Raw genomic sequence first — 22,632 nt, forward strand, 5'->3', positions numbered from 1 at the left:
AGGAGCATAAAGACTGGTCTGTGCTTCAGTTCAGGTCAGAATCCACTTCGAGAACCACGGGCCTCAACCCCCACTCATGAGTTAACAGTGAGCTTGCCAAAGATAAGGTGTGGGCATCTTATTCTGGCAATACGGGGCAGGGGCAGCGGGGATGTTCTCATCCTCCCCTGCATGCAGTCCCCAGAGAAGCGGACACCCAAGAGGCTGAGGGGGTGGAGGCAGCTGGTATGAGCCAGGGATGGGGATGGCTGAGGCACTGCGGGGGCCAGAGAACCAACTGATGGAGAAGCAAACAGACCACAATGGTTGGAACGCAGAGTGGCCCCTGACACTGGCTTCCTGTCAAATGTGCCATCTTGGGTGAGGCAGGTAGACTTTTGAGCGACAAAGAAAACAAGTTGAGTCAGCGGCAGACAGTCTCCACCGCAATCCAAGACTCTGCACATGCAGAGATGGTTGGCTTTATTTAAAAAGGAGCCAATGTCTTTCTTTAGCACTAACATAGCAGCGGCCCCTGGCAATCAGACGTCATTTACACAACACTCTTGAAAGTCACACCTGCAAGGCACACAGCACAGACATCACACTCTGGGAGGCACAATCGCCCACACAGACTCCATCTCTCCCTGTGAAAGTCTCCTGTAAGAGAAATACCAATCCCCAGGTCTGAAAAGAATGGCTGGTTCTGTCCTGAGAGGAGGGGCTTGGTCTCCAAAGCAGCTCGGTGACCGAGATTCCTCAGGAAGGTGTGACTCTGGATGGGACACTGCCAGGGCCTTCTCTGCCGCTGAGAGATGTAAAAGATCTGTCCTGTCGCCCACAGGTGGGGGCGAGCCACTGGGAACCTGGCCTGTCATCAGCATCCCGAGGCCCCCCACACAGACCAGTACACAAATAGCTCCAGGCCCACGCTGCTTCCAGGGTGCTGACAAGGGCTGCTTGCTCCTGTTTCTTCTCTTTATTATTTTTAAAGGAACAAAATTTGGAGTAAAAGCTGGGAGTTCTGAAAAACTTTCTCTGGCTCTTGAGGGAACAATGGCCAAATGGAGAGGGGAGAGGGTCATCCCTGAGCTTTCTGTGGATTCTCACAGTGTGCAGGAACCAGGGGCCCCTTCTGCACCAGGTGCAGGGCTGTGGGCAAAGACAGGGCTCTTCCCAACCCCATGGTTCAGGCATGTCCTCGGGCACAGTTCAACACAGGTGTCGATTTTGGGCTAGCTCACGCTCCTTCAAACAAGGGATAGAAATGCTCCCACAGTCAAGGTGTGTGTGTGTGCGCGCATGTATGTGTGTGTGCGTGTGTGTGGTGATGGTGGGGGGTGAGGGACACACTGAGGCAGGGAGGAAGATAATGTTGAGGTTGACCCCAAAGGAGGGAGCAGTGGATTCCAGGCAGCAGTCTCATGATGCGGAGAGGTCCAGGCAGGGCAGGGCAAGTCCTGCAGCAGGAAGTCCTCACCCTGCATCACGCTCCTCATCCACTAACATTCTTTCTGGGGGTGAGGCTGGCGGAGGAGTAGGAGTACTTGCACCTCCTTCACCTGAGGTTTTCTGCAGGACTTCATCTCCACAGTCCAGCTCTGGCCTTTCTCCCATCCCTGTCTGGTAGATTCTACTGTCCAGTGGGCTGGGCCCCTTGGTGCCACAGAAGACAAGAACAAAGTTCAGGTGCTTAGCAACCCTGCTCCTCCCAGGGCTTGGGCCTCTGAGCCTCGGTGGACAGACGTACTCGGGAGAGAGCAGTGGAGCAGCGGGAGCAGGGACTGGGTGGGGGGGAACTGTGTCACTGAGGTCCTCTAGGTTGGTGGTGGGTTTCTGCCTTGGCAACTGACACAGAGGCAGGTGTGGGAAGCCGGCTTTTCGGTTGCCATGGCAGCCAGCCTCTCTTTGTCCCCCTCCCTCCCCCCAGCCAGCCTGTAGGCTCCAGGTGGGAAGCACAGATTCGCTGAAGGAGCCGCCAGCACGTTGCCTCAGGTACCAAGGGCTCAGGCAGGTGGGAAGACTTGGCCTTATCATCCTGATTCCAGAAATTTCTCTTTGGGCTGCGTGTGAGAGTCCTCACCTTGTCTCTGGAATCCCGCGCTCTCCTGCAGGGTTAGCCGATTTCCGGGTTTCTTGGGCTGGACTCTGTAGCTTTCCCTGCTCAAGCCGCTGCCTACAGCAACCACATTCAGAGAGCACGCGGGAGGAGGCCTGCAGCCAGGCCCAGCAGGAGCGGGGACAGCAGGGGTACTCGGTGCACTGTGGCCACTGGGAGTGGGGGTGGGGAGGGAGGATGACAGGTAGTTAAGGCAGGAAGCACCAGGCCTGTGGGCGGCCAGCTTGGTGCTCACACACAGGCAGGACTATTTCTGTGCGCCTGCTAGCTCCAATCTCTTTTCTGCCCCACGACAATCTTGCCTTTCCCTGGTTTATTTACATATGCATTCCCTTCCAAATTATGCTGCCTGCATATTTATGCCGTTACCTCAGATCCACTTGGGACTATCATTTTCAGCGTTTATGTTCATGATCCCAGTCTATTTGGGTAACAGGCCGGAGCTCCTGACTCAGCCATCTGCAAGCCTCCCTGTCTGGACTTTCCCAGGACACTTCACCTTGCGAGTGCATGAAATAGGAACCTCTGCCTCACCCAGGCCTGGCGTACCCTTCTGCTTCCTCAGAGTTGATTCCAAACCCCCAATGGAGATGGGGTGTCTCAGGGCCTTTGCAGGGGGTATCACAAGTGTTGGCACAGAAGGCCTGGTCCCCTACCTGCACCCGAGCATTGTTGAGACAGCATCCCTTCCAGAGCCACCACGTAGTCAGGACCCAGCCATTCCAGGTATGTGGTTTTCTTCCCAACAGGTACTGCTCGCACTGTGGCATCTTTGAAAAGCAGGTCTTGGCTGTGGTATTTGGAGGAGTCAAACATTTGGAACCCATTCTGGTTGCGGTCATCTCCAAACAGGTCCTAGAAACACCGAAAGCAACCACTATGTCTGGGCTTACAGACAATCCCGGGGGTCCCAAAGAGCAAGCACTTCAGGTCGCCAAGTCTTTCTGTTGAAACCATCTACTTCACTACTGATGAGCCTCTGTCATGAAAGAAGTCTGGGGAAAGATTTGCATAGAGGTGCCATCCAAAGACAGTCAGAAATGTCACACCAGACTGGTTCTTGAATGCAAAACTGAAGTGTGAGGTTTATAGCAAGAAGGCCCCAGAAATGAGAGAGGGTGCAGATGCAATGACTAAGGGCTTGGCTGGGCCTGCTCAACGTTTCTCAATCTTTTTGGCAATGATTTCTTACGGGCATCCTTTCCAATGAGCCCAGACAGTCTCACAGATAGGGGCTCCTGTTCTGTCACCAGGACTGAGAAAAATACGGAGGGAGTTGATGATGTCATCACCAAACCTCATCAGGGTCCCAGGGCTGATCCTGCTACTTGCTTCCCTGATGGGAACCCTTGGCCTGAATGAGAGTCGGCCAGCCCTAGTGAGCTAGAGGAAGGCGAGACACAATGCCAGAAGCTGGTGATGTAGCCCTATAAGCCTAGAACTGAGGAGGCTGAGGCAGGATTGGGAGTTTGAGCACAGCTTGGGATACAAATACAAATACAAGGACATCTTGTTCACACATGTATAAGGTGTGTCCACTGTTATTAATAATCAAGGGGAAAGGGGGAAGTGGCGAGGAGGGGACTTGTCGAGTCTCCTGAAGCTAGCCACTATCTCAGAAAAATGTACAATCCCACGGTATTCTTCCCTGCTTCTGAGAGCTCGAGGGACCAGCTTGGGGAGGTCGCTGGCTTGAAGGACAGAGTACATATAATTCCAAGGTTTAGGACAGCCCAGTGGCTCTGCTGGTCTACGGTTCTGGTGGATCAAAGGAGGGCCAATTCAGCCTAATAAATGGAGCTAGGAGGATACCAGTCTGGTGTAGGGACCCAAAAGCAACAGAAAAAGTGATTCTAAGGGGAGGGTGGGGCTCAGGAGGAGGGGGCTGTGGCCAGTGCTGCTGTGAGGTCAGGGGTCATGGTGCACCTGACAAGAGCAGTTTCGGGGACCTAGCAAATATTGTCTGGAGTGGGGTTACCCCCAAGAGAGACCAGGAGAGGAACTGATGGCCCCAGCGTGGAGATAGCTTCGGAGGGGTTTTGCTCTCAAGGGGAGCCCGGTGGGGTACTTCCTCTGGGTTTGAACTTCCAGCACCGCACAAGAGTAATAGCGGTAGCAAGGGGCGGGGTTGTAATTATCCGAGATGCGAGGCCACTCTAGCCTAGCTCACCTGGGCCTTGTCCAGAAGTCCATACACAGTGAAGATGTTGGTGTCTGGATGCACCATGACAGCTCGGGATGGCATCTGTGCCAGGCTGCAGGCCTGGAACTGGCTTACTTCAGCCCGTGCCCCATTGGGGCACAGCAGCTCATAGTCTTGTGACCTGAGGTGAGCAGCCCAGGGTTCAGGATTGTGGCCTGAGGGACAGCATGGGGTGGGAAGAAGTGGGAGAGAGATCCATGAGACCCTTCACCAGGAGGAGGTGGTGCTTTCTGGACAGCTTCCCGGTAATCAGCATTTCCAACCAGCATTTGTGAGCATCAAGCTGCTGATACCCTGCGGGAGTCCCCTCCTTTTGTCTTGAGGTGCTCACTTAGCATCCTCCCTCCCCTTTCCAGAAGGAACACCAGGCGGGTTCCTCATCGAGCTAAAAATAAAAAAGCACCCTGGGAGGTATGCCATGGCAGCCAAATCTCCCACAGCCCTGTCCAGCACACTGCCAGGCTTATGGGGACTAGGTAGACTGTCGGGCTCATGCAGAGAGGCCAGCTTCCTGCCCGGAAGGTGGGGCCTGAGGTTCTGAGTGGGAGGTGGGCAAGGCAGCAGGCTGTGGCATCAGGACGCTTTCTCCAGCATGGTTGGGGCAGAGTCCTGCTAACCTCAGTGGCCTCTGGGGACTGTGGATAGATAGAGTTTTTGTTTGTTTTGTTTTTCGAGACAAAGTTTCTCTGTGTAGCCCTGGTTGTCCTGGAACTTGCTCTGCAGATCAGGCTGGCCTCAAACTCACAGAGATCCACCTGCCTCTGCCTCCTGAGGGCTGGGATTAAATGCATGTACCACCAGCGCCTGGCTAGAATGTGAATTTTGAAATACTGATGTTTTTCCTACGTGTCTTATTTGCCTTCTGGGCCACAGCCGCGCTCCTTGGGCTGTATCTGGGACAACAGAGGAAGGGGAAAAGATGGCTAAGCCTGATCTGGGGGACTGTCGAAGCCTGTGGCACAGCAGGGTAGGCAGAAAGGGCTTAGACCCACACAGACGTGGCTTCTTCCCCCACCCCCCGCCCCCCGAGAGTAGGTGGATGATAGGAGGTGAGAGGCACTGGACTCAGGATCTCAGATGAACCTTTTGGGGTCCTGGGACTGAGTGTCTGGGCCCTTCTGCCCTAGTGAAGTCTGGGAAGATGACTCCAGGAGACATAATTGTTTGTGTGATGAACCTGACTAGGCCGTATCTTAGTGCGACTTGAGTGGACTTCCCTGCACAGGACGCTGACCTGCTCATGACCAGCGGCCAGAGGAAAGGTCTTGCAGCCCCCATCCACAGGTTTCAGTGCCCCATAAATACCCGCAGAGGGGCTGAGATGCAGCTACCACCTAGCTAGCAGTGGGATATGAACTTCAATTCTGGACCGAAGGAAGGCACCCCCAGCATCTGCGCTTAACGCTGCGGCCTCTGAGTTCTCTCCTGGATGCTGCTCTGTCTCCAAACCCACAAACCCAGCAACGTCCTGTGCCTGGATTGGTCTGGACTGGTCTGGATCGGGAACAGCCCTCTCCCACCTGACTTTGCTCTAGCCCCAGCCCCTTCACGTACCGTTTGTATTCTCAAAGACCGTTGTGTGCTTGACGAAGGCCACATCCCCTGCATGCTCTGCAAGGCACCTGTTACACAGGAGAGCAGGGCAGATGTCAGAAGGACAATCCTGCCTGGGGGGAGCCAGGCTAGAAGACACCCCCCCCACCCCCGCTCCACAGCTACCACCAAGTACCTGAACGCCCCGCTGTAGCCGTAGTATCTCTCCTGGCTGCTACCCACACACTTGTTACGGCCCTTCTCATCTCCCACGCAGAGTGAACACAGCGAGGATGGGTAGTTTCTGGGGTTGTTCACAGGCACACAGCTGCCATTGAAGAACTCGCTCACGGCTGGGGCAGAGTGGGAGGGATGTGGTGAGTCCCCCCCCCCCCCACCAGCAGAAAGACAGCCAGGGAGGAGAAAGGCCTTTCTCCCATCTCATTGGCCTTGGTTTGAACTTCTTCAGGGACGGGGAGGTCACTATCTCATGATCTAGACTCTGTCAGGAGAGGGAACTGTCAATCCTAGTGCCTTCTGTGTGCTCTGATGTAAGACAACTGTTTATTTCCTCTGAGTTACCAGCCATGAGAGAGGTGTGTGCCCAGTCAGCTCAAGAACCTCACTGGCTTTGCACTGTGAGAATATGGGAAGAGATTTACACGCGACAAATATTCTTTATTCTGTCGCCACCTTAGCACTTAGAACATTGAGGCACAAAAGTGCACATCCTCCCCCTTTCTAACAAGGTCCGAAATGCTAGGGGCTGCCAGATGTGGGGTCAATGCAGGATAGTCAGGACCACTCAGACATGCCATGAAGTTGTGTATGTGCGTGTTGGGGGGGGGGGTTCTCCCAAGACCATGCCAAGAACAAGACCTGACCCTCAGAGCTGACCATCTTCCCGTCAGATCCCAGAGAGCTTCCGGGTCTGTGCCCCTCAGAGGGAGGTACCTGTGAGGACATCACAGTCCTTGGGCCGGATGAAGCCCCGCTGGATGAGGGAGCCTATGGGCACATCCCAGCCGGCAGGGCTGCCCAAGCCTGGGTGGCAGGAACGTTTGCCGCGAAGTTCGTCCAAGGTGAAGGAGTAGGAGCTGTCTCGCCTCACCACAGCCACCACAAAGTAGGAATTGCTCCTGTCCTCCTCTGCAGGGAGATGGACATCTTGAAAGGCGCCCTTACAAAAGCCGTGATCCATGCCTAACAGCCCCCTCCTGCTTCTCTGTCTCAGCTTGTGGGTATCTTACAGGCTTGGGGGTGCCCAGGCTGATGTCCCAGGATCCTTAGAGAGCACCTGGTGTCTCCACTCTTCACCTGGTTGAAGAACCCCAGGAGCCCCCACCCATGATCTTTCTCACACCCAGGTGGTGTTTCTCACTTTTTGGGAGGAAAGCATGCACAGCTAAGGCCTGTAGACACATTCTCTAAGCCGAGCAGGAGGGACCAAATGTCCTAAGGTCAATACTTAAGAAGACAAAGGACAAAATCAAGCCCAAACCACCAAGAAGGTGTGACTAGGCCAAGAGGCGGAGGGCTCCGCGTAATGTCAGGGAGAGGCCAAGGACACCTTGCACGCTGTGGCCTGTCTGTGAGGCCTGGGCTGCCTGGTAAGAAGGGCTTTCGTAGTTGTTAATGGGGAAATTGAAAATCAGGAGCATATGCAACAGACTCTGGCTGGGTTCTGCAAAGGCTACTTGACCCTGCTCAGAACTGAGGCCTGAGCTAGGAGGGGCCTGCTTCACGACAGATGGATGCCAAGGCCTAGAGATGAGGTACTGAGAGGAAGCTGGAGGTTCTCCAAATGATTTCGGGCGCGGGGTGGGGGGAAGGTTCTAGAGTTATAAAGAACGAGCCACAAGGCGGGGCAGGTACACTCACCAGCATACTGTTCTCCAGCCGCCGGGACCAGGCCATACGCCTTGCCTGCTGTATAGATGTCCTCACCTTCCAAGGTCACAGCGTCAATATGACCAGCCTGCTGAAAACAGGGAGGGGCTCTGGATGGCGGGAATCCTTGGAAATGGCTCTGCCTCTCTTCCTTTGGGAGTCCCCTTGGTCGGGAGAATCCCACTCTGTTCCTCCCTGAACCTTCCTGCACTCATGAAGAGGCCAGGCCCAGAGGCTGCTGGGCGGCTGAAGGGCTAAGAGCAGCTGATACAGGTGTGTGTGTGGGGGAGGGGCACACTTCAGTTCCTGGTGACATTGGTTTTTCAGAGTACAGATGCTGAGACTCTCGCATCCCTGCTCTGCCTAGCACTACCCTTGACCTACTGCTTGGCCCCCGGGGACTGCCATCTTCCAGAGGCCTGAGGTCTCTCAGTACTCTTCAATGGGTGGTACCTTACATGGACAAAATGTACCAACAATGGCAGAATGACCCAGAGAACCCTAGGGCCTCAGGACGATCTTCCCTGAGTGCTAGGGACCGTCTGAGAAGGCAGCAGGCAGGTCTTCCCTCCAGCCACCCTGGACCCTTCCTTCCAGGTCACCTATATCCTATCCCACCTGACCGTTCTGAAGCCTTCTGATCCTAGCCAAGGTAGCTAGTATCCTAAAAAGGGCAATACAGCTACAGAAATATGGTAAACCCTAGGAGAAGGGCCAGGTTGGAGAAAAGAGGGGCCTGGACACCCTATGAGGGTGCCCCACACTGTGCAGTCCATAGGTGTGAGGAGGTAACAGTGGGTAGCAGATACATAGTTGGTACACCTCTTAGGGCCTCCTTTTCACTCCGTTCCTCACACCTTCTGTGATAGAAAGGAGGACACCGCCTGACCCCTACGCCAGGGCCTGGTCACCGTGGGATTCAGGAAGGGACAGCGAAGGCTACACTGGACGCCATCTCCAGAGCCTGGGAAGCTAGAGCTGAGGCTCACTGGGGCCTCTTGCTGGGCTTCTGAAGAGGCCTGGTGCAGTCTCCTTCTCTCTCCACAGGCCTGGGTGCCCCCTTCTCTGACATGTTCCTCTGAGGCTGAGGGGAAGCTGACCCTGCCCTTCCCATCTCTTTGTGCTGAAGGCATTTGGAGAGATACCCAGACAAAGGTCAGTTTGCCAGGCACTGGGAGAGAGAAACCCTCTCCTCCCAGCCTCCCTTGCCTTAGTGTCCAACCGGGGAAGCCAGGAGGACAGACTGGATGGGCTCTGAGCAAGGGCTGGGGTTTTCACTGTGGATCAGTGGGTACCAGTTCTCAGGAATGGATCGTATCACGAGCTTAGGGTAAAGACTAAAACCGAACACAGGAAAGAGAAACGCCACGCATTCTTTCTGCCCCTTTCTACACAGGACGCATGGTTTCCACGCATTGCTTTTAGAAACGTTTTGCACGCTAGATCTCCAGACGTGGCGGAAGCTGTTTCGAATGTGGGCATCTAGCAACCATCTAGTAAAGGGCGGTCTCCCACTCCCACCATGTACAGGGGAAAGCCAAGTTCGCAAGGGAGAGACTTCCTCAGACCAAATGCCTCTTTCCAGCCAACTGGGATGGGAGACAAGGACCATGGCAGGGACCGCACTGCCTCCTCCCTGGCCCATTCCACCTGGATATGTTCCATGCAGTGCTCTGGGGACTCGGCCGATACACACTGGATCTCTGGCTTGAGTCTCTGCCGGCTGAAGGCCACAGCCATGTCTCCACACTTCTGGATCTCGGGTGTGGACAGCACACACCAGCGCAGGTAGTGGGGCAACCCTGTGTAGGGTACACATGGAGGCAGTTACCTCAACAGGAAGCCTTTCAAATCAGAACTCAGAGAAATTCCGGCCTCATGTGAATCCTGCCACGTTGCGTTTGGGCAGAGATGTGGGCAGCAAGGGCAGGGATAGGGACTCACGGTTGGGGTCGCAGAGCAGGCCCTTCATGGCTTGCAGGTATTCCTGGCCCAGCCAGGCCTCATAGTTCTGGGTGGCGATGGGCACAAGCTCCAAGGTGGAGTCTTTGAACAGCAAGTTCTTCTGGCCATAGGCCTCGGAGCTGAACATCTGGAAGCTGCTGGACTCGTGGTTGAACAGAATCTGCGTGTCAAAGGGAGAAGCAGGGCAGTGAGGAGATTGCGGCCTACATCCCTCCCACCCAAGTTCAGCCACGTGAACCGCCTTCCTGCGACCTCAGGCCAGGTGCCCACCCTGCCAGTTCTCCACATTGCCTTCCCTGGTGCTCTGTTCTCTATACCCCTCCAGTTCTGCCTCATCAAAGCCCCACCATTTGAACACAGGGCTCATGGCTCAAGTTTAGATGGTTATGAGCACAGGTAATTCCCCGGGCGGGTGACTGACATAGCGGGGTGACTGCAAAGCTCCATTCGCCACTTAAGCAATGGCACAGTAGTCACCTTATTTGCCCACAGGTCGTGGTTTTGACCTTCAGAGGCACAGGACGGAAGGACTTCCATTGAGGGGTTATGAAACTCTGAGGAGTGCCCATGCTCTGGCTACTCCCATCCCTGCCAGCTTGTGAGGTGCCTTTCACACTGCCCTGGCTGCTGGCCCTCTCGGGTCTGTCCCGGGTAGAGTCCCTCCAGACCTTAGCCCTGAGCACCCCCGCCAAGGGCCCAGTGCTACCTGGGGGCTCTCAGGGCACGACATTCTTCCTCACCTGGCCTTCATTGAGCAGCTGGAATATGAGGCCCCCATGCATGTCATTCCTGACCACCACGGCATGTGCAGGCACGCGGGCCAGGTTGCACCGTCTCCACTCAGTGACATCGGCCCGGCTGCCATCCCTGCAGAGTAGCTGGAAGTCCTGGGACATCAGCGCCCTGCCCCAGGATGGCAGGGTTTTCCCTGGAAGGTGGGAACCGGGGAGTCAGCTCCTGTGCTCACAGAGGATGGGGAGGGCAGTGGGGGATGGGAGAGGGGGTCTGGGGGAGGCTGCACAGTTTGGTGGTGGGAACACAGCACTCGTGATGAAGTTCTTCAGCCGTACACAAGGCCTTGGATGTACTCTTTCTACCTCATAATTTCTGTTAAATAAATGTGAGGTAGCTTGCCATAATACAACACGCACTAACATGGCTACTTACAAATGGTAAGAGAAGTAAAAAACCAGAGGTGCTTAGGGTGAGAGAGCTAAATGTAGCAAAGTAAGCAGGGGACAGGGGGAAAGGGGCAGAAGACACAGTGAATCACCTGTCAGAATCTCCTCAGAGCCGTGGCCCTGAGGGAGAAGGGTAATCCTGCAGGCTTTGTCCAAAGCGCAAATGTTTCTATGTTGGTTTACTTCCCCTTAAGGCTTTTTCTCCGAACTCACTTTCTATGTCTGCTCCTAACCCTTGACCGTCACTACGCACACAGCTGACTTTGCATGCTGCCTTTCCCCATAGCCTTTAATCCCAGCACTCGGGAGGCAGAGGCAGGCGGATCTCTGTGAGTTCGAGACCAGCCTGGTCTACAAGAGCTAGTTCCAGGACAGGCTCCAAAGCTACAGAGAAAGAAACCCTGTCTCGAAAAAAAAAAAAAAAAAAAAAAAAAAAAGACTAGAACCAAACCACAGTGGGTCCTACCTTGTGGTTCCTCATGCTGTGGTGACCCCCCTTCCCCCAACAACCATAAAATCACTTTCAGTGGTACTTCCTAACTGCAGTTTTGCTACTGTTATAAATCATAAGGTAAGTCTCTGATATTTCTGGTGGTCTTGGTTTACCCTTTAAAAAGAGCCATTCCACCCACGAAGGGGTGACAACCCCAAAAAGCCAATGCTCTAAACTCGAACAAGGGGACTCTGTCAGGAAGTGAGAAGGCAAAGGTTACCTGTGGGGTCACGAGCACTCTCTCACAGCTAGAAATCCAACCACTCAAGCCGCGGGCACACCCAGCAAGGCCTTTCCACACCCCACACGGGCACTTAGAGAACCCTCACCATCACACAGGGCACGGCCGATGCATCTCCCCATTCCAGCCTCTCTCCACTGAAAGCTGCCGAAAACCTTTCAGAGTCATTTGTCAAAGAGTCAAGCATGCCTTTTAGACCTCTTGCTTCTCAGCTTCAGGGACAAAATCCAATTAACTCACCACTCTAGGCAATGTTGATTCTACTGGTTTTGCTCCCTTCCTTCCTTCCTTCCTTCCTTCCTTCCTTCCTTCCTTCCTTCCTTCCTTCCTTCCTTCCTGTGATGTGTGTGTGTGTGTGTGTGAAGACAGGATCTCTCTGTGTATCCCTGGCTGTCCTGAAATTTGCTATGTAGACCAGGCTGACTTGATCTCACAGAGATCCGCCTGCCTCTACCTCCTGAGTGTGGGGATTAAAGGCATGCATCAGTATATCTGGCTCACAAAGATGTTTCTTAACTACTTCTTTAGAAACCATTATGTTACTACTCAAACTTTAAAAAGAAACAAAAGAAAACAACAACAATCATACACACAAACAAAACAACAAAATAATCAGGGGCTGGAGAGATGGTTCAGCATTTAAGAGCACTGGCTGCTCTTCCAGGACCTAGGTTTGATTCCGAGCACCTACATGGCAGCTCACAACTGTAAATCCAGCTCTAGGGCTTCTGATGATCTCCTCTGGCTTCCTTGGGCACAGGGTGTGCCAATAATGTACAAACATACATTCAGACCAAATACTCATGCATACATAAAACAACAATAACAAAAAAGAGAATAAAATACTGATTCAGACTCAACACAGTGCTATTGTTTGCCCCCTTCCAAGCTCTCCCTTGCTAACCCATCTTGGGGACCATCAAGGACAGTTCATCCAATGGTCCTGTCCTGTCCTTTACTGAAGACAGCTCTTCATGCCTTGTCCTTCACTAGATAGCTTGCTGTCCACCACTAAATTTGGTTTATGTCTGCCTTCATGAAGTTTAGACTAATCCACCAACTTGGGCACAACAATTAGCTCAAAAGTGCCAAGGTGGGGCTGCCTCCCTGAGTTGCATCAAAGGACCATGCCTGGATAGTTAATTTTGTAGGACTGTTCTGGTTTCAAGACAGCTCTTTTGTTCCTTAACACCTCATCAACACCACCACCCCCCAACCCAATCAACAATAACATAATAAACAAGAAACATAACCCCGAAACAAAGAGAATAAGGCTCACACACTCTGGACCAGACAAAAGTCAGGAGTGGCCACTGGGGTGGGGGCTGGGGCCCAGGGATGGGAGAATGGGAGCACAAGGGTTTGCTTCAGTCCACAGTATGGACTGTGGTACTTAAAAAAAAAAAAAAAATCTTACTGCATAGAATTTCTACTTCAGTTTAGAGAGGAAAAAATGCTTACTGATATTCAGGTAAATTCAAATTAAAAGATAGTTCCAGACGTATGTGTAATCTTATCACTTGTGGTAATCCTCCTGCCTCAGACATCCAAGTGCTGGGATTATAGGCATTCCCCACTGCCTTTGGCTGAAGGTTCCAAACTTCAACTACTACAAAGTTCAAAACAAATTTAAACCAATCCATCCCAGCAACCCATCTTGAGTAAGACTGTCCGGGGGCAGGCCGGTCTTCTCCAGGACACAGGGGCACAGGGGGCATCAAGAAGGGACAGGGCAGCCCACAGTGTCTGGTGCAGGGTTAGTAGACTTACGTGGTCACGGAGAGAACCCAGTGCCACACTCAGAGCAGAGCCTCGCTCTACCCACCCTTGCCGCACCAAGCAGCTGGAATGTCGCTCGTGAGACCCCTCTGCGGCCTTGTGAAGATGGGGAGCTAACGTCCGAAGACATGGGGCTTACCCAGAATGCCCCGGGAGACTCAGAGCAGCACTGAACCAGACTGCTAGGATCTAGGGCCAACCTGGGCAGCTCCGCCTGATCCCCACTCACCATCCGTGTTCTCCAGCACTGTGCTATGCTTCACAAAGGCCACATCCCCTGCTCCTTCCGCCAGGCACCTGTGTAGGAAAAACCACGAGCCTGGGTGGAGCCCTGCTTCGTCCATTCAACGCCACCCCGCTTCTACCCTGGGAGTTTGACCAGCTTCAGGAGATGACCCTAGGAGGTATATATTTTACAGTTCTGCAGTTCTGGGGGCCCGCCCCCAGACTGTTGGTAGCGTAGTTTTGCCATGGGGTGGACCCTTTTTTAGCTCCGTCATATGTCGGGTGGACCAATAAGGTAGGCGGGGTGGGGCTTCTTTGAGCTTGCGAGCTGTGCTCTCTCTCTCCTTTCAAGACAGGGTTTCCCTGTGTAGCCCTGGTTGTCCTTGAACTTACTTCGTAGGCCAGGCTAGGCTTGCCTTGAACTCACAGAGAGATCCATTTGCCTCAGCCTCCCTAGTGCTGGGATTAAAAGCCTGGGGCACTATGCCAGGCTGTGAGTGGCCCCTTACAGTCAGTGCAGGGCCTGCGCTGCCTTCCTTGTCCTGCCATCTGAAGCCCAGACATCCAGTATATTTTGGAGATGACACTCCTCTGACACAGTGGACTGGACGAGGAGGCCTTTCATGTCGTACCCAAATGTCCCAAGTGGAAAGGATCGTGACTTTCATATATTCTCCCAATATGGGAGGCAGATTGGCCAGAAAATAAGTAAACTGAGCTGGGGGCCGGGGAGGTACCGGACCACTGAGGTCTGTGAGGGCATAAGGTAGAAGGGGCGAATAGTCAGGGACATGGGGAGGTAGTAGGGACTGTGTCCTCCCTCTGTGGTAAAAATTGTTCCCCCGGCCACCAATAATAGGGTGCTAGGTGGGGACATGAAGTACTGATTGCTGCAGGAGCTGGGAATGGGATTAGACATGAGCCCTTAGACTCTCTCTTGGGTCATGGCAGGCTGAAGTGCCAGTCAGAACCAGCATAGGGAAAGGCCCTCCCTGATGGGCAGACGTCAGCAGCCTGACCTGGCCTTTTCCATTTTCCTTGGTCAGAGCCCTCCCTTTTCTAAGCACACCAAACATGTTGACTTTGTGAGCAAACCCGCCCTGGCATCTTCCGGTTTCATGTTTATTATAAACTGGGAAGAGGTCTGCACAAAGGGCTCTTTGAAGCCAGGCAGACCACAGGTCACTTCCCTGCATCCCTTAGCTCTCCCACTGCACCCTGCCCCGTCCCCTACCGGAAGGCTCCGCTGTAGTCATAGTATCTCTCCAGGGGGCTCTTGTCACACACGTTGTGCCCAGAGGGGTCGCCACGGCACAGACGACAGAGGGACTCAGAGTAGCTGGTTTCTCCCGCTCCAGGGACGCAGCTGCCCCCGAAATAGTCGCCAACGGCTGTCAGAAGGAGCAAAGAGAGATCACTGACCCCACCTTCCGGCTTCAAGTGAAGAAACGTTAACTGGATCACACTAGTACTCCCAGACTGGGCCCTCAGACCCCGGGTGGGGCTGTCGCTGTGGCTGGAAAGTAGAATGTTGTCTAGAAATGTCTTCACAGGACAGCTGAATGCAAACTGGGTTCTGTTCTCACTGCAGAGTTTTCAGACCAGAGACCAGCAATTTTACCCAAAAGGCGAAAGTAGTGAAGAGACCTGGCTTGTCATGGGGTCTGACCTACCTGCTGAGAACTGCATAGTTTTTGTGGGGTTTTCTTTTCTTCCTTCTCTTTCCTTTCTCTCTCTCTCTCTCTCTCTCTCTCTCTCTCTCTCTCTCTCTCTCTCTCTCTCTTTCTTTCTTTCTTTCTTTCACACTAGACTTGTAGACCACCCATGCTCGCCCACCCTGAGAGACTGTGGCCATAAGATCTCCTAGGTTGTCAGTTATACCATGGCTGAGCCCACAAGCCACTTGGGGGCTTATGGGTGATGTCAGCAACTGTCTAGGAAGCTCGGGACACATCTAGACAGAGGCCACCCTCAGCAGCCTACATGAGGTCAATCTCTTCTTGGTTGTCTTCCTACAACTGTGGTTGGTCCTCGGCCGGGCTGTATTACATGGGAAGGGGCAATGTGCTCTGTAAAAGCCAACGAGCCGGAAACTCAAATGGAGGCCACCAGGCTGGGCCAGTAGAGTGGAGGGCATGACGCCCTGACTGTACTCAGGGAAGGCTCTCCTAAGAGGTGAGGCTTTGCAGATTCCAAGGGGGCGTGGGGTGAGAGCATGCATGGGCAGAGTGAGAAAGGAGGGGCTGACTGGAGACTTCAAGCTGCCCCCCCCCCCCGCCAGCCTTCACCTTTGAGCACATCACAACCCATCACTGAGAGATGGCCGCTCTCCACTAGGTAGCCAACAGGCACGTTCCAGCCCACAGTCCGATTGATGCCTGTGTGGCAGGACTTGATGCCCTTCAGGGTGTTGATGGTCACGTTGGAATTTCTTCTGACCACGGCCACGGCGTAATAGGAGGTCCCAGCGTCTAGAGAGGGAGAATTGCGGAGTGAGAACAGCAGGGAGAAGGACACAGGCGACTCCTGGAAAGGCTGTGGAAGATGGTATCCAGTGCACGTGTGTGTGCGTGTGCACGTTCAGTGTGTGTGCACGTGCATGCGTGCATGTAGAGGTGAATACATGGATGTGTGCTTGGTTCTCTATCATTGAGAGAGCTGGTGAGAGCGCATCTTAGCACAAGATTTCCCCTCCAGCCCCCCGGCGCACCCCTCCTCTGACTTGTGAACAAGACACGTACAGGGACAGTAATTCATTCAACTGTTCCCATTTTCCTTCTCGAGCCATCTGGCCATTGCTGGGTCCCCACGACTCAAGTCAGGGGAGCCTTCGCTTTCTGAGAGCGGAAACCCTCAGGAGAGCTTGCAGGTTTGAAGGACGGGCCATGGTTATAGAGAGAAGACGGGTACTCAGAGTGGTGGGGGTGGGAAGGGGGGTGGAGAGACACAGGGAGCTAGTGATGTGGCCCCAAGTCACTCAGATCTCTGAATGGCTCTGGGTATATGGGCTCTGCAGCTCCACAAGACTCCCCTGGGCCCATTGTAGAGAAGGCTATTAGGAAGAGACACATAATTCTCTACAGGGACCGAAGACCAGGCCAGTCATATACACCTTCTTCCTTCCTTCCCCCCCAGCCCCCCTCTCTACACACACACACACACACACACACACAATGTGGTCATGGATGCTCGTGATCAGAGCATGCTTGGGTTTGGAGAAAACTAAGCAGCTGTTTCTCACCATCTGGTGCTGCCTCTCTCGTGAGTTTCTGGAGCCATCCAGAACTCTCCCGCCAGCCCATCCTTGGAGCCCTGCCCCATCAGCCTCCCTTCTTGCCTCCTCTGCAGGCTTCCTGGTACCTCTTTCTCTTGCCCTGTGGGAAACTGGGCTTTGGGGTGCATGCCGGCTAACTGACTCTTGCTGGTGAACCAGGGCTTCTTCTTACCATTCCACTCCCAACCAGGGTCCCGTGGGTGCTCAGTGGGGTACTGAGTTAGCCAGAGGTGAGCACCAGAGCTTGGGGACCCTTGGCAAAGATGCGAGGGCCTGAGAGCTCATGAGAGGATATGACTGTTGCCTTGCCAGCAATAGAGGCTGGGCATTGGCCAAGCTGTGAGAGACACCCAGAACATGTCAGGTAGAAGGAGACTGGCATGGGCCACGTGACAGGACGAGGACTCTGCCCCAGGTGCGGCACGTTTCTGGGTCTGCTGGGTTCTGTAGCTCTCATCCCTCCTGTCCCCATCCCACACCAGCTGCCTCTGATAGGGGCACTAAATTATGTGTATATATGGGCACCTTGGTCACCAGGCACCTGCACATTGGATTCCACCTAGTTATGCCCCAGGCATGCGGCTGCCCCTTAGTAAGAGCCCAGTGGGCAAAAGTTGGGGTTTTGCTGTCGGGCCACCCTGGAAGAGCAGACTCAGTCAGCTTTTGCATCCCTGGCTCTCCCACCAAAACGTTTCAAGAGAGAACTAGGAAATTCTCAGAAGGGCTTTTTGCCTAGACCCCCAGAAGTATTCTAGGGATAGAGCTGGTGACCAGCCTGGGGGCTTCAAGGCCACATGGCCAGACTGGCCCTGACTTCTGTGTGGGATCTTTGTTTCTCCCTGCACCATGCCCCTTACCTTGGTCATACACTTCACCCACCACTGGCTTCAAGCCATGCTCCTTCCCCGCCTCATAAATGGCTCCTCCATCCAAGGTGATGGCATCAGCTTCTTGGTCCTGATGGCAGAGAGAAGGTCAGCCAGCCCAGCTGTGGGCCCACTTAGCCGGAACTCAGTGACACCCACAGAGTCCCTCAAGAAGCACGGAGACCTCCAAAGCCTTCATCTGACCCAGGAAACTTATCTTATCTTGGCCCCACCCCAAGGGCCCAGGATTCAACCTGACTTTATTACATTTGCTCTTTACAAGTATTAGCTATGAATTTTACAGGATCTTAACAGACAGGCACAGTGAAACACCGGGGGCGCAAGGAGGAGCTGCAGGGAAAGAATCTCTTCATTGTGAGGTTCTGGGCCTCCTGCCCCGGTCCCCAGCCAGGCTTTCCCTTCAAGAGAGTAAATGTGGGACGGAGGCTGAGAGGAGCTGTCCTTCAGTGTCGCTGCCTTCTGCCCTCAAAGGGCTAGCTCCATTGGCTGGTTAGTTCTCAGAGGCCTCTTAGGGACCAGACTGCAATGGAGCCCCAGGCAGTACCTGTCCTATGGTGACTTACCTTTCTAGTCCTATCCTGCCTCTGAGAAGGGCCGATGCCAGTTTACTGGGTCTCCCATCACCCAGACTTGCCTTCCCATCTCACATTATCAGGGCCCTAGGTTGGGGGTTTTTTCTCTAGGAAACTTACAAGCCACATTCTGGAAAACTCCGTGGCAGTGAGTAGTCACCATGGGTCATGAAGTCACTGTGTTAGCTAGGGTCCCCCCCCCCACACACACAAATTTGACACAAGCTACAGTTATCTGAGAAGAGGAAAACTCAGTTGAGAAAATACCTCCATCAGATTGGTCTATGGAGCATTTTCTTTTCCTTCCTCCCTCCCTTCCTTCCTTCCTCCCTCCCTCCCTCCCTCCCTCTTTCCTTCCTTCCTTTTTTCTATTTTGGTTTTTCAAGCCAGGGTTTCTCTGTGTAGCCCTGGCTGTCCTGGATCATACTCTGTAGACCAGGCTGGCCTTGAACTCACAGAGATCCACTTGCCTCTGCCTCCAGAGTGCTGGGATCAAAGGTGTGCACCACCATGGCCAGTTGGAGCATTTTCTTTCTTTCTTTCTTTCTTTCTTTCTTTCTTTCTTTCTTTCTTTCTTTCTTTCTTTCTTTCTTCCTTCCTTCCTTCCTTCCTTCCTTCCTTCTTTCTTTCTTTCTTTCCTTTTCTCTTTTTTTTTTTTTTTGGTTTTTCGAGACAGGGTTTCTCTGTGGTTTTGGAGCCTGTCCTGGAACTAGCTCTTGTAGACCAGGCTGGTCTCGAACACACAGAGATCCGCCTGCCTCTGCCTCCCAAGTGCTGGGATTAAAGGCGTGCACCACTACCGCCCTGCTTTTTTTTTTTGGTTTTGGAGCATTTTCTTGATTGACGGTAGATATGGAAGGACCCAGGACAGTGTGGGCAGTGGCATCCCTGGGCTGGTGGTCCTGGTTGTGTAAGAAGGCAAACTGAGCAAGCCAGGAGCAAGGCTGTAAGCAGCCCCCTCCATGGCCTCTGCATCAGTTCCCGACTCCAGGTTTCTGCCTTGAGTTCTTGCCCTGACTTCCCTTTTTGATGGACTGTAAGAAAAAGCCGGGCGGTGGTGGCGCATGCCTTTAATCCCAGCACTTGGGAGGCAGAGGCAGGCGAATCTCTGTGAGTTCGAGGCCAGCCTGGTCTACAAGAGCTAGTTCTGGGACAGGCTCCAAAACCACAGAGAAACTCTGTCTCGAAAAACAAAAAACAAAAAAAAAACAACAAAAAAAAAAAAAAGAAAAAAGAAATAAACCCTTTTCCTTCCAAGCTGCTTTTGGCCACAGTGTTTACCACAGCATAGAAAAACAAGCTAGGACACTCACTATGGCTTGCTCTCTCCCCCACGAGTGGGTAGTGTCCCTGTCCCCATCCCAGCAGGGCCATTGTACAAGGGAAATCCTACCTGAAGATTTTCTTCACGTTCTCCTTTCCCCACTGTGCCTATCTGGACTATAGCCCCTTCATGCCCCCGCCCCCCACCTGGAAGGAAAAAGTCAGGCGCTTGCTGCTGGGAAAACTTGGGAGATTACATCGTCCAGCCCTGGCAGAGGGACATCGGCCTCTTCGCGGTGAATGGGGCTGTTGTGTGCTCCTCCTGAGTCAGAGCCCTCTTGTCTGGGCCAGGGGTGGGGAACGGGCAGAAGGGAGAGGCCTCACCTTGATGAGTTGAACACAGTGGTCAGAAGAGGTGCCCTGGATGCAGAGGAGGGAGGGCTGGATGCCAGCCTCCTGGAAGGCCTTGCTCATGTCTTCGCATTTCCGCTGCTCTGGGTCTGAGATGGTACACCAACGCACCTCCATCACACCGAGTACTGTGGGCCAGGCAGCAGACAACCGTTCCTTGTTTATGCAGCCCGTGGTGACCCCACCAGCCTGCATGGCCAGTCCCCCGCCACACAGCCTTGCATTCCCACAGCAAGGCAGTGAGACACAGCGGCAGGGCAGAGCTGCGCCTGCAGATGGGTGGCTCAGAACCCAGCCCACTACAGAGCTGTGGAGAATCCCTGCCATGGAGCTCAGACTGGGGAGAGGTGAGCACCGGTCCCATGCCTCAACAGGCTCTGTGACCAGCAAATTCCTGACCCCTTCCGAAAGAGGTGCTGGCCCAGGATCCCACCTCAGCGCCATCTCTGCCCTTCTGGTCAAGAACTGGACCTGTGACTGATGGTGCGGGGTCCCTGCCTTCTGCAGTGGGGGCAGAGTCAGGTCCTTATTGTGGGAAGGTGAGATAAGCAAGGGAGGTTGAGGAGTGGATAGGTGGATTCAGGTTTCTGTTCCCTTAATGGTGACATCAGGAGACTTATTAGCAGGTGAGAAGCCCACCTTCAGTGTTGGAAGTCAGCTATGCAGAGGACACACAGGTCCTCCGTGGGCTTCCTCTGTGTCCCTTGATCTGACCAGGTCAGAGTCCTAGGGAGTGTTCCAGCAGGGGCCCAGAGGAAGAGGTTCCAGAGTTCCTAGGGGCTGATGACTTTGCAGCCAGAATCCTCTGGAGGCCTATACTTCGGGGAAAGATCTGAAACTTGTCTTTGGTCCGTCTGTCTGGGGGCCAGGTTCTTTCCGATGACAGCCTGCACCCCATCCTCACCAAAGGTCACCACTTGTACATTCCATTGCCTCCTTCAGCTATGGCGCTTGGAACACTCAACCCTTGTCCCCAAGGCTCCTCTCTTCCTCCTCCTTTTTACCCTCTTTTTCCTTCCTCTGTCATCACGGCGACCGCATCCCCTAAACTCCCTCCCGCCTTCTGCACCAGACAGGACACCCTGGGACTTCTTCCCCGACATCTGGCACTCATTTTGGAGGCCTGGCTCAAGGCTGCTTCCTTCGTGCTGTGCCCTGGTAGGGGTGAGGGGCCCATAGACTTAGCACAGTGCTGCTCAGCACCTTACTCTCCCTGGGGGACATTCTCACCAGTGTACAGGGACAGGAGCAGCAAGAGAGTCACACTCAGGAACCTCATGGCAGTGTGCAGCCTGCAGCTGGGTTGGCTGGGGTCCTGGCAGGTCCGGCCTGGCTTCCTCTCCTTGGTCTCACTGACCCTCCACTATTTAAGCGCAGCTCTGGCAGAGTCCACGCCCCTGACACACCCTGCACTGAATACCTGAACTGAACGCGTGGCCTTGGCTTTAACTCTGGCACCCCCTGCTGACGCCTCCGGCTGACCCAAGGTGGCTGACTGACTCAGTTACTCCCTGGCCCTCTCTGTTCTGTCATTAACCTGGTCTGTTTGTTTGTTTTTGTCTGTTTTCATTTTTGTTTTTCCTGGTCCACAGTAAAGCCTGAAAGCCACTGTTCCAGGCCGACCAGTGTCCTAGGCCTGGTGTTTTGTTAAGATATGTGGAAAACGGGCTGCAGAAAGTCTCCTCTTCCTCTCCTTCCCCTGCAAGAAGAGGGCGGGTGAAGTAAGGGAGCCCTATCAAAGGAGATGTGTAAACCCGCCCAGCGGGTCAGTTATTCCAGGGTCCCGAAGAGGCGCTATCTGAAAAAGACATGGGCGGGAGACAGAAAGGAGACCAAGCAGAGTTCTTGTCCAGGTCTCACTTTATTAGTGAAATGGTTGTGGCTTATATAGCCCTTGGATGAGGAATTTGGCTTGGGATGGGGGCAGGGGCATGGCAAGGGCAGGAAGGGGTCTTGCCGGGGCAGCAATGGTCACGAGTCGACACTTGGTCACGAGTCGGCACACCTAGTGTTCTCTGTGCAAGCGGAATTGTTCCTTTTGTGATTCCAACCACAAACAGTTCTCTAGATAGTTGGAATGTGGGGTGGGTTCCGCTAACAGATAACTCTCAAGATAGTTGGGTGTAGGGCGGGCTCTGCCAACAAGCAGTTCTCAATACAGTTGGGGTGTGGGGTTCTCCGCAAACATCCCCAGGACAATGGTTCCTGCTATATTCTTTGGGAAAATGGCTCCTGACAGAGATGTTCAGGGGTCACTGTGGGGATGGACTGCTGAGTCCATCTGCACGGGTATGCTGAGAAGGCCAGCGACTGTGAACAAAACCATTTACTTTAGCCGGGCGGTGGTGGCACATGCCTTTAATCCCAGCACTCGGGAGGCAGAGGCAGGCGGATCTCTGTGAGTTCGAGACCAGCCTGGTCTACAAGAGCTAGTTCCAGGACAGGCTCCAAAACCACAGAGAAACCCTGTCTCGAAAAACCAAAAAAAAAAAAAAAAAAAAAAAAACCATTTACTTTAAAGAAAGTATTTTCTTATTTTGAATTACATGTCTATGCGTAGGTCTTTGTACAGGTCTGGGCACATGAGTGCAGAGGCTCTCAGAGGCATCAGATCCAG

General features: G+C 53.7%; 1 protein-coding gene and 1 long non-coding RNA gene across 2 annotated transcripts; one reads left to right on the plus strand and one right to left on the minus strand.

The window, feature by feature from the left end:
* Positions 1-628: 628 nt before the first annotated feature.
* Meltf (melanotransferrin) lies at positions 629-21,294 on the minus strand. The gene is made up of 16 exons (XM_057765114.1): positions 21,246-21,294; positions 19,989-20,143; positions 17,740-17,839; positions 15,897-16,079; positions 14,843-14,999; positions 13,613-13,680; positions 10,430-10,617; positions 9,669-9,849; positions 9,375-9,526; positions 7,716-7,812; positions 6,789-6,983; positions 6,031-6,187; positions 5,856-5,923; positions 4,269-4,456; positions 2,755-2,953; positions 629-2,250 (listed from the first exon to the last, which is right to left on the minus strand). Exons 1-16 carry the CDS (start codon positions 21,292-21,294, stop codon positions 2,171-2,173), a joined length of 2,217 nt encoding a protein of 738 aa, XP_057621097.1. The 3' UTR covers positions 629-2,170.
* LOC130871615 (uncharacterized) lies at positions 1,520-3,597 on the plus strand. The gene is made up of 3 exons (XR_009056845.1): positions 1,520-1,668; positions 1,910-1,974; positions 2,848-3,597. It is a non-coding gene; the product is annotated as an uncharacterized LOC130871615 (long non-coding RNA).
* Positions 21,295-22,632: the final 1,338 nt, after the last annotated feature.

Source organism: Chionomys nivalis, chromosome 3 (genome assembly GCF_950005125.1).
Source record: "Chionomys nivalis chromosome 3, mChiNiv1.1, whole genome shotgun sequence".
NCBI lineage: Eukaryota > Metazoa > Chordata > Mammalia > Rodentia > Cricetidae > Chionomys > Chionomys nivalis.

Coding starts and splice junctions, on each gene's coding strand:
- Meltf (XM_057765114.1), bottom strand. CDS start 21,294: ATGAGGTTCCTGAGTGTGACTCTCTTGCTGCTCCTGTCCCTGTACACT. Junction 13,681..14,842: donor GACTACAGCGGAGCCTTCCG/GTAGGGGACGGG, acceptor TTTCCTACACAG/GTGCCTGGCGGAAGGAGCAG. Junction 5,924..6,030: donor GGCTACAGCGGGGCGTTCAG/GTACTTGGTGGT, acceptor CCTGTGTAACAG/GTGCCTTGCAGAGCATGCAG.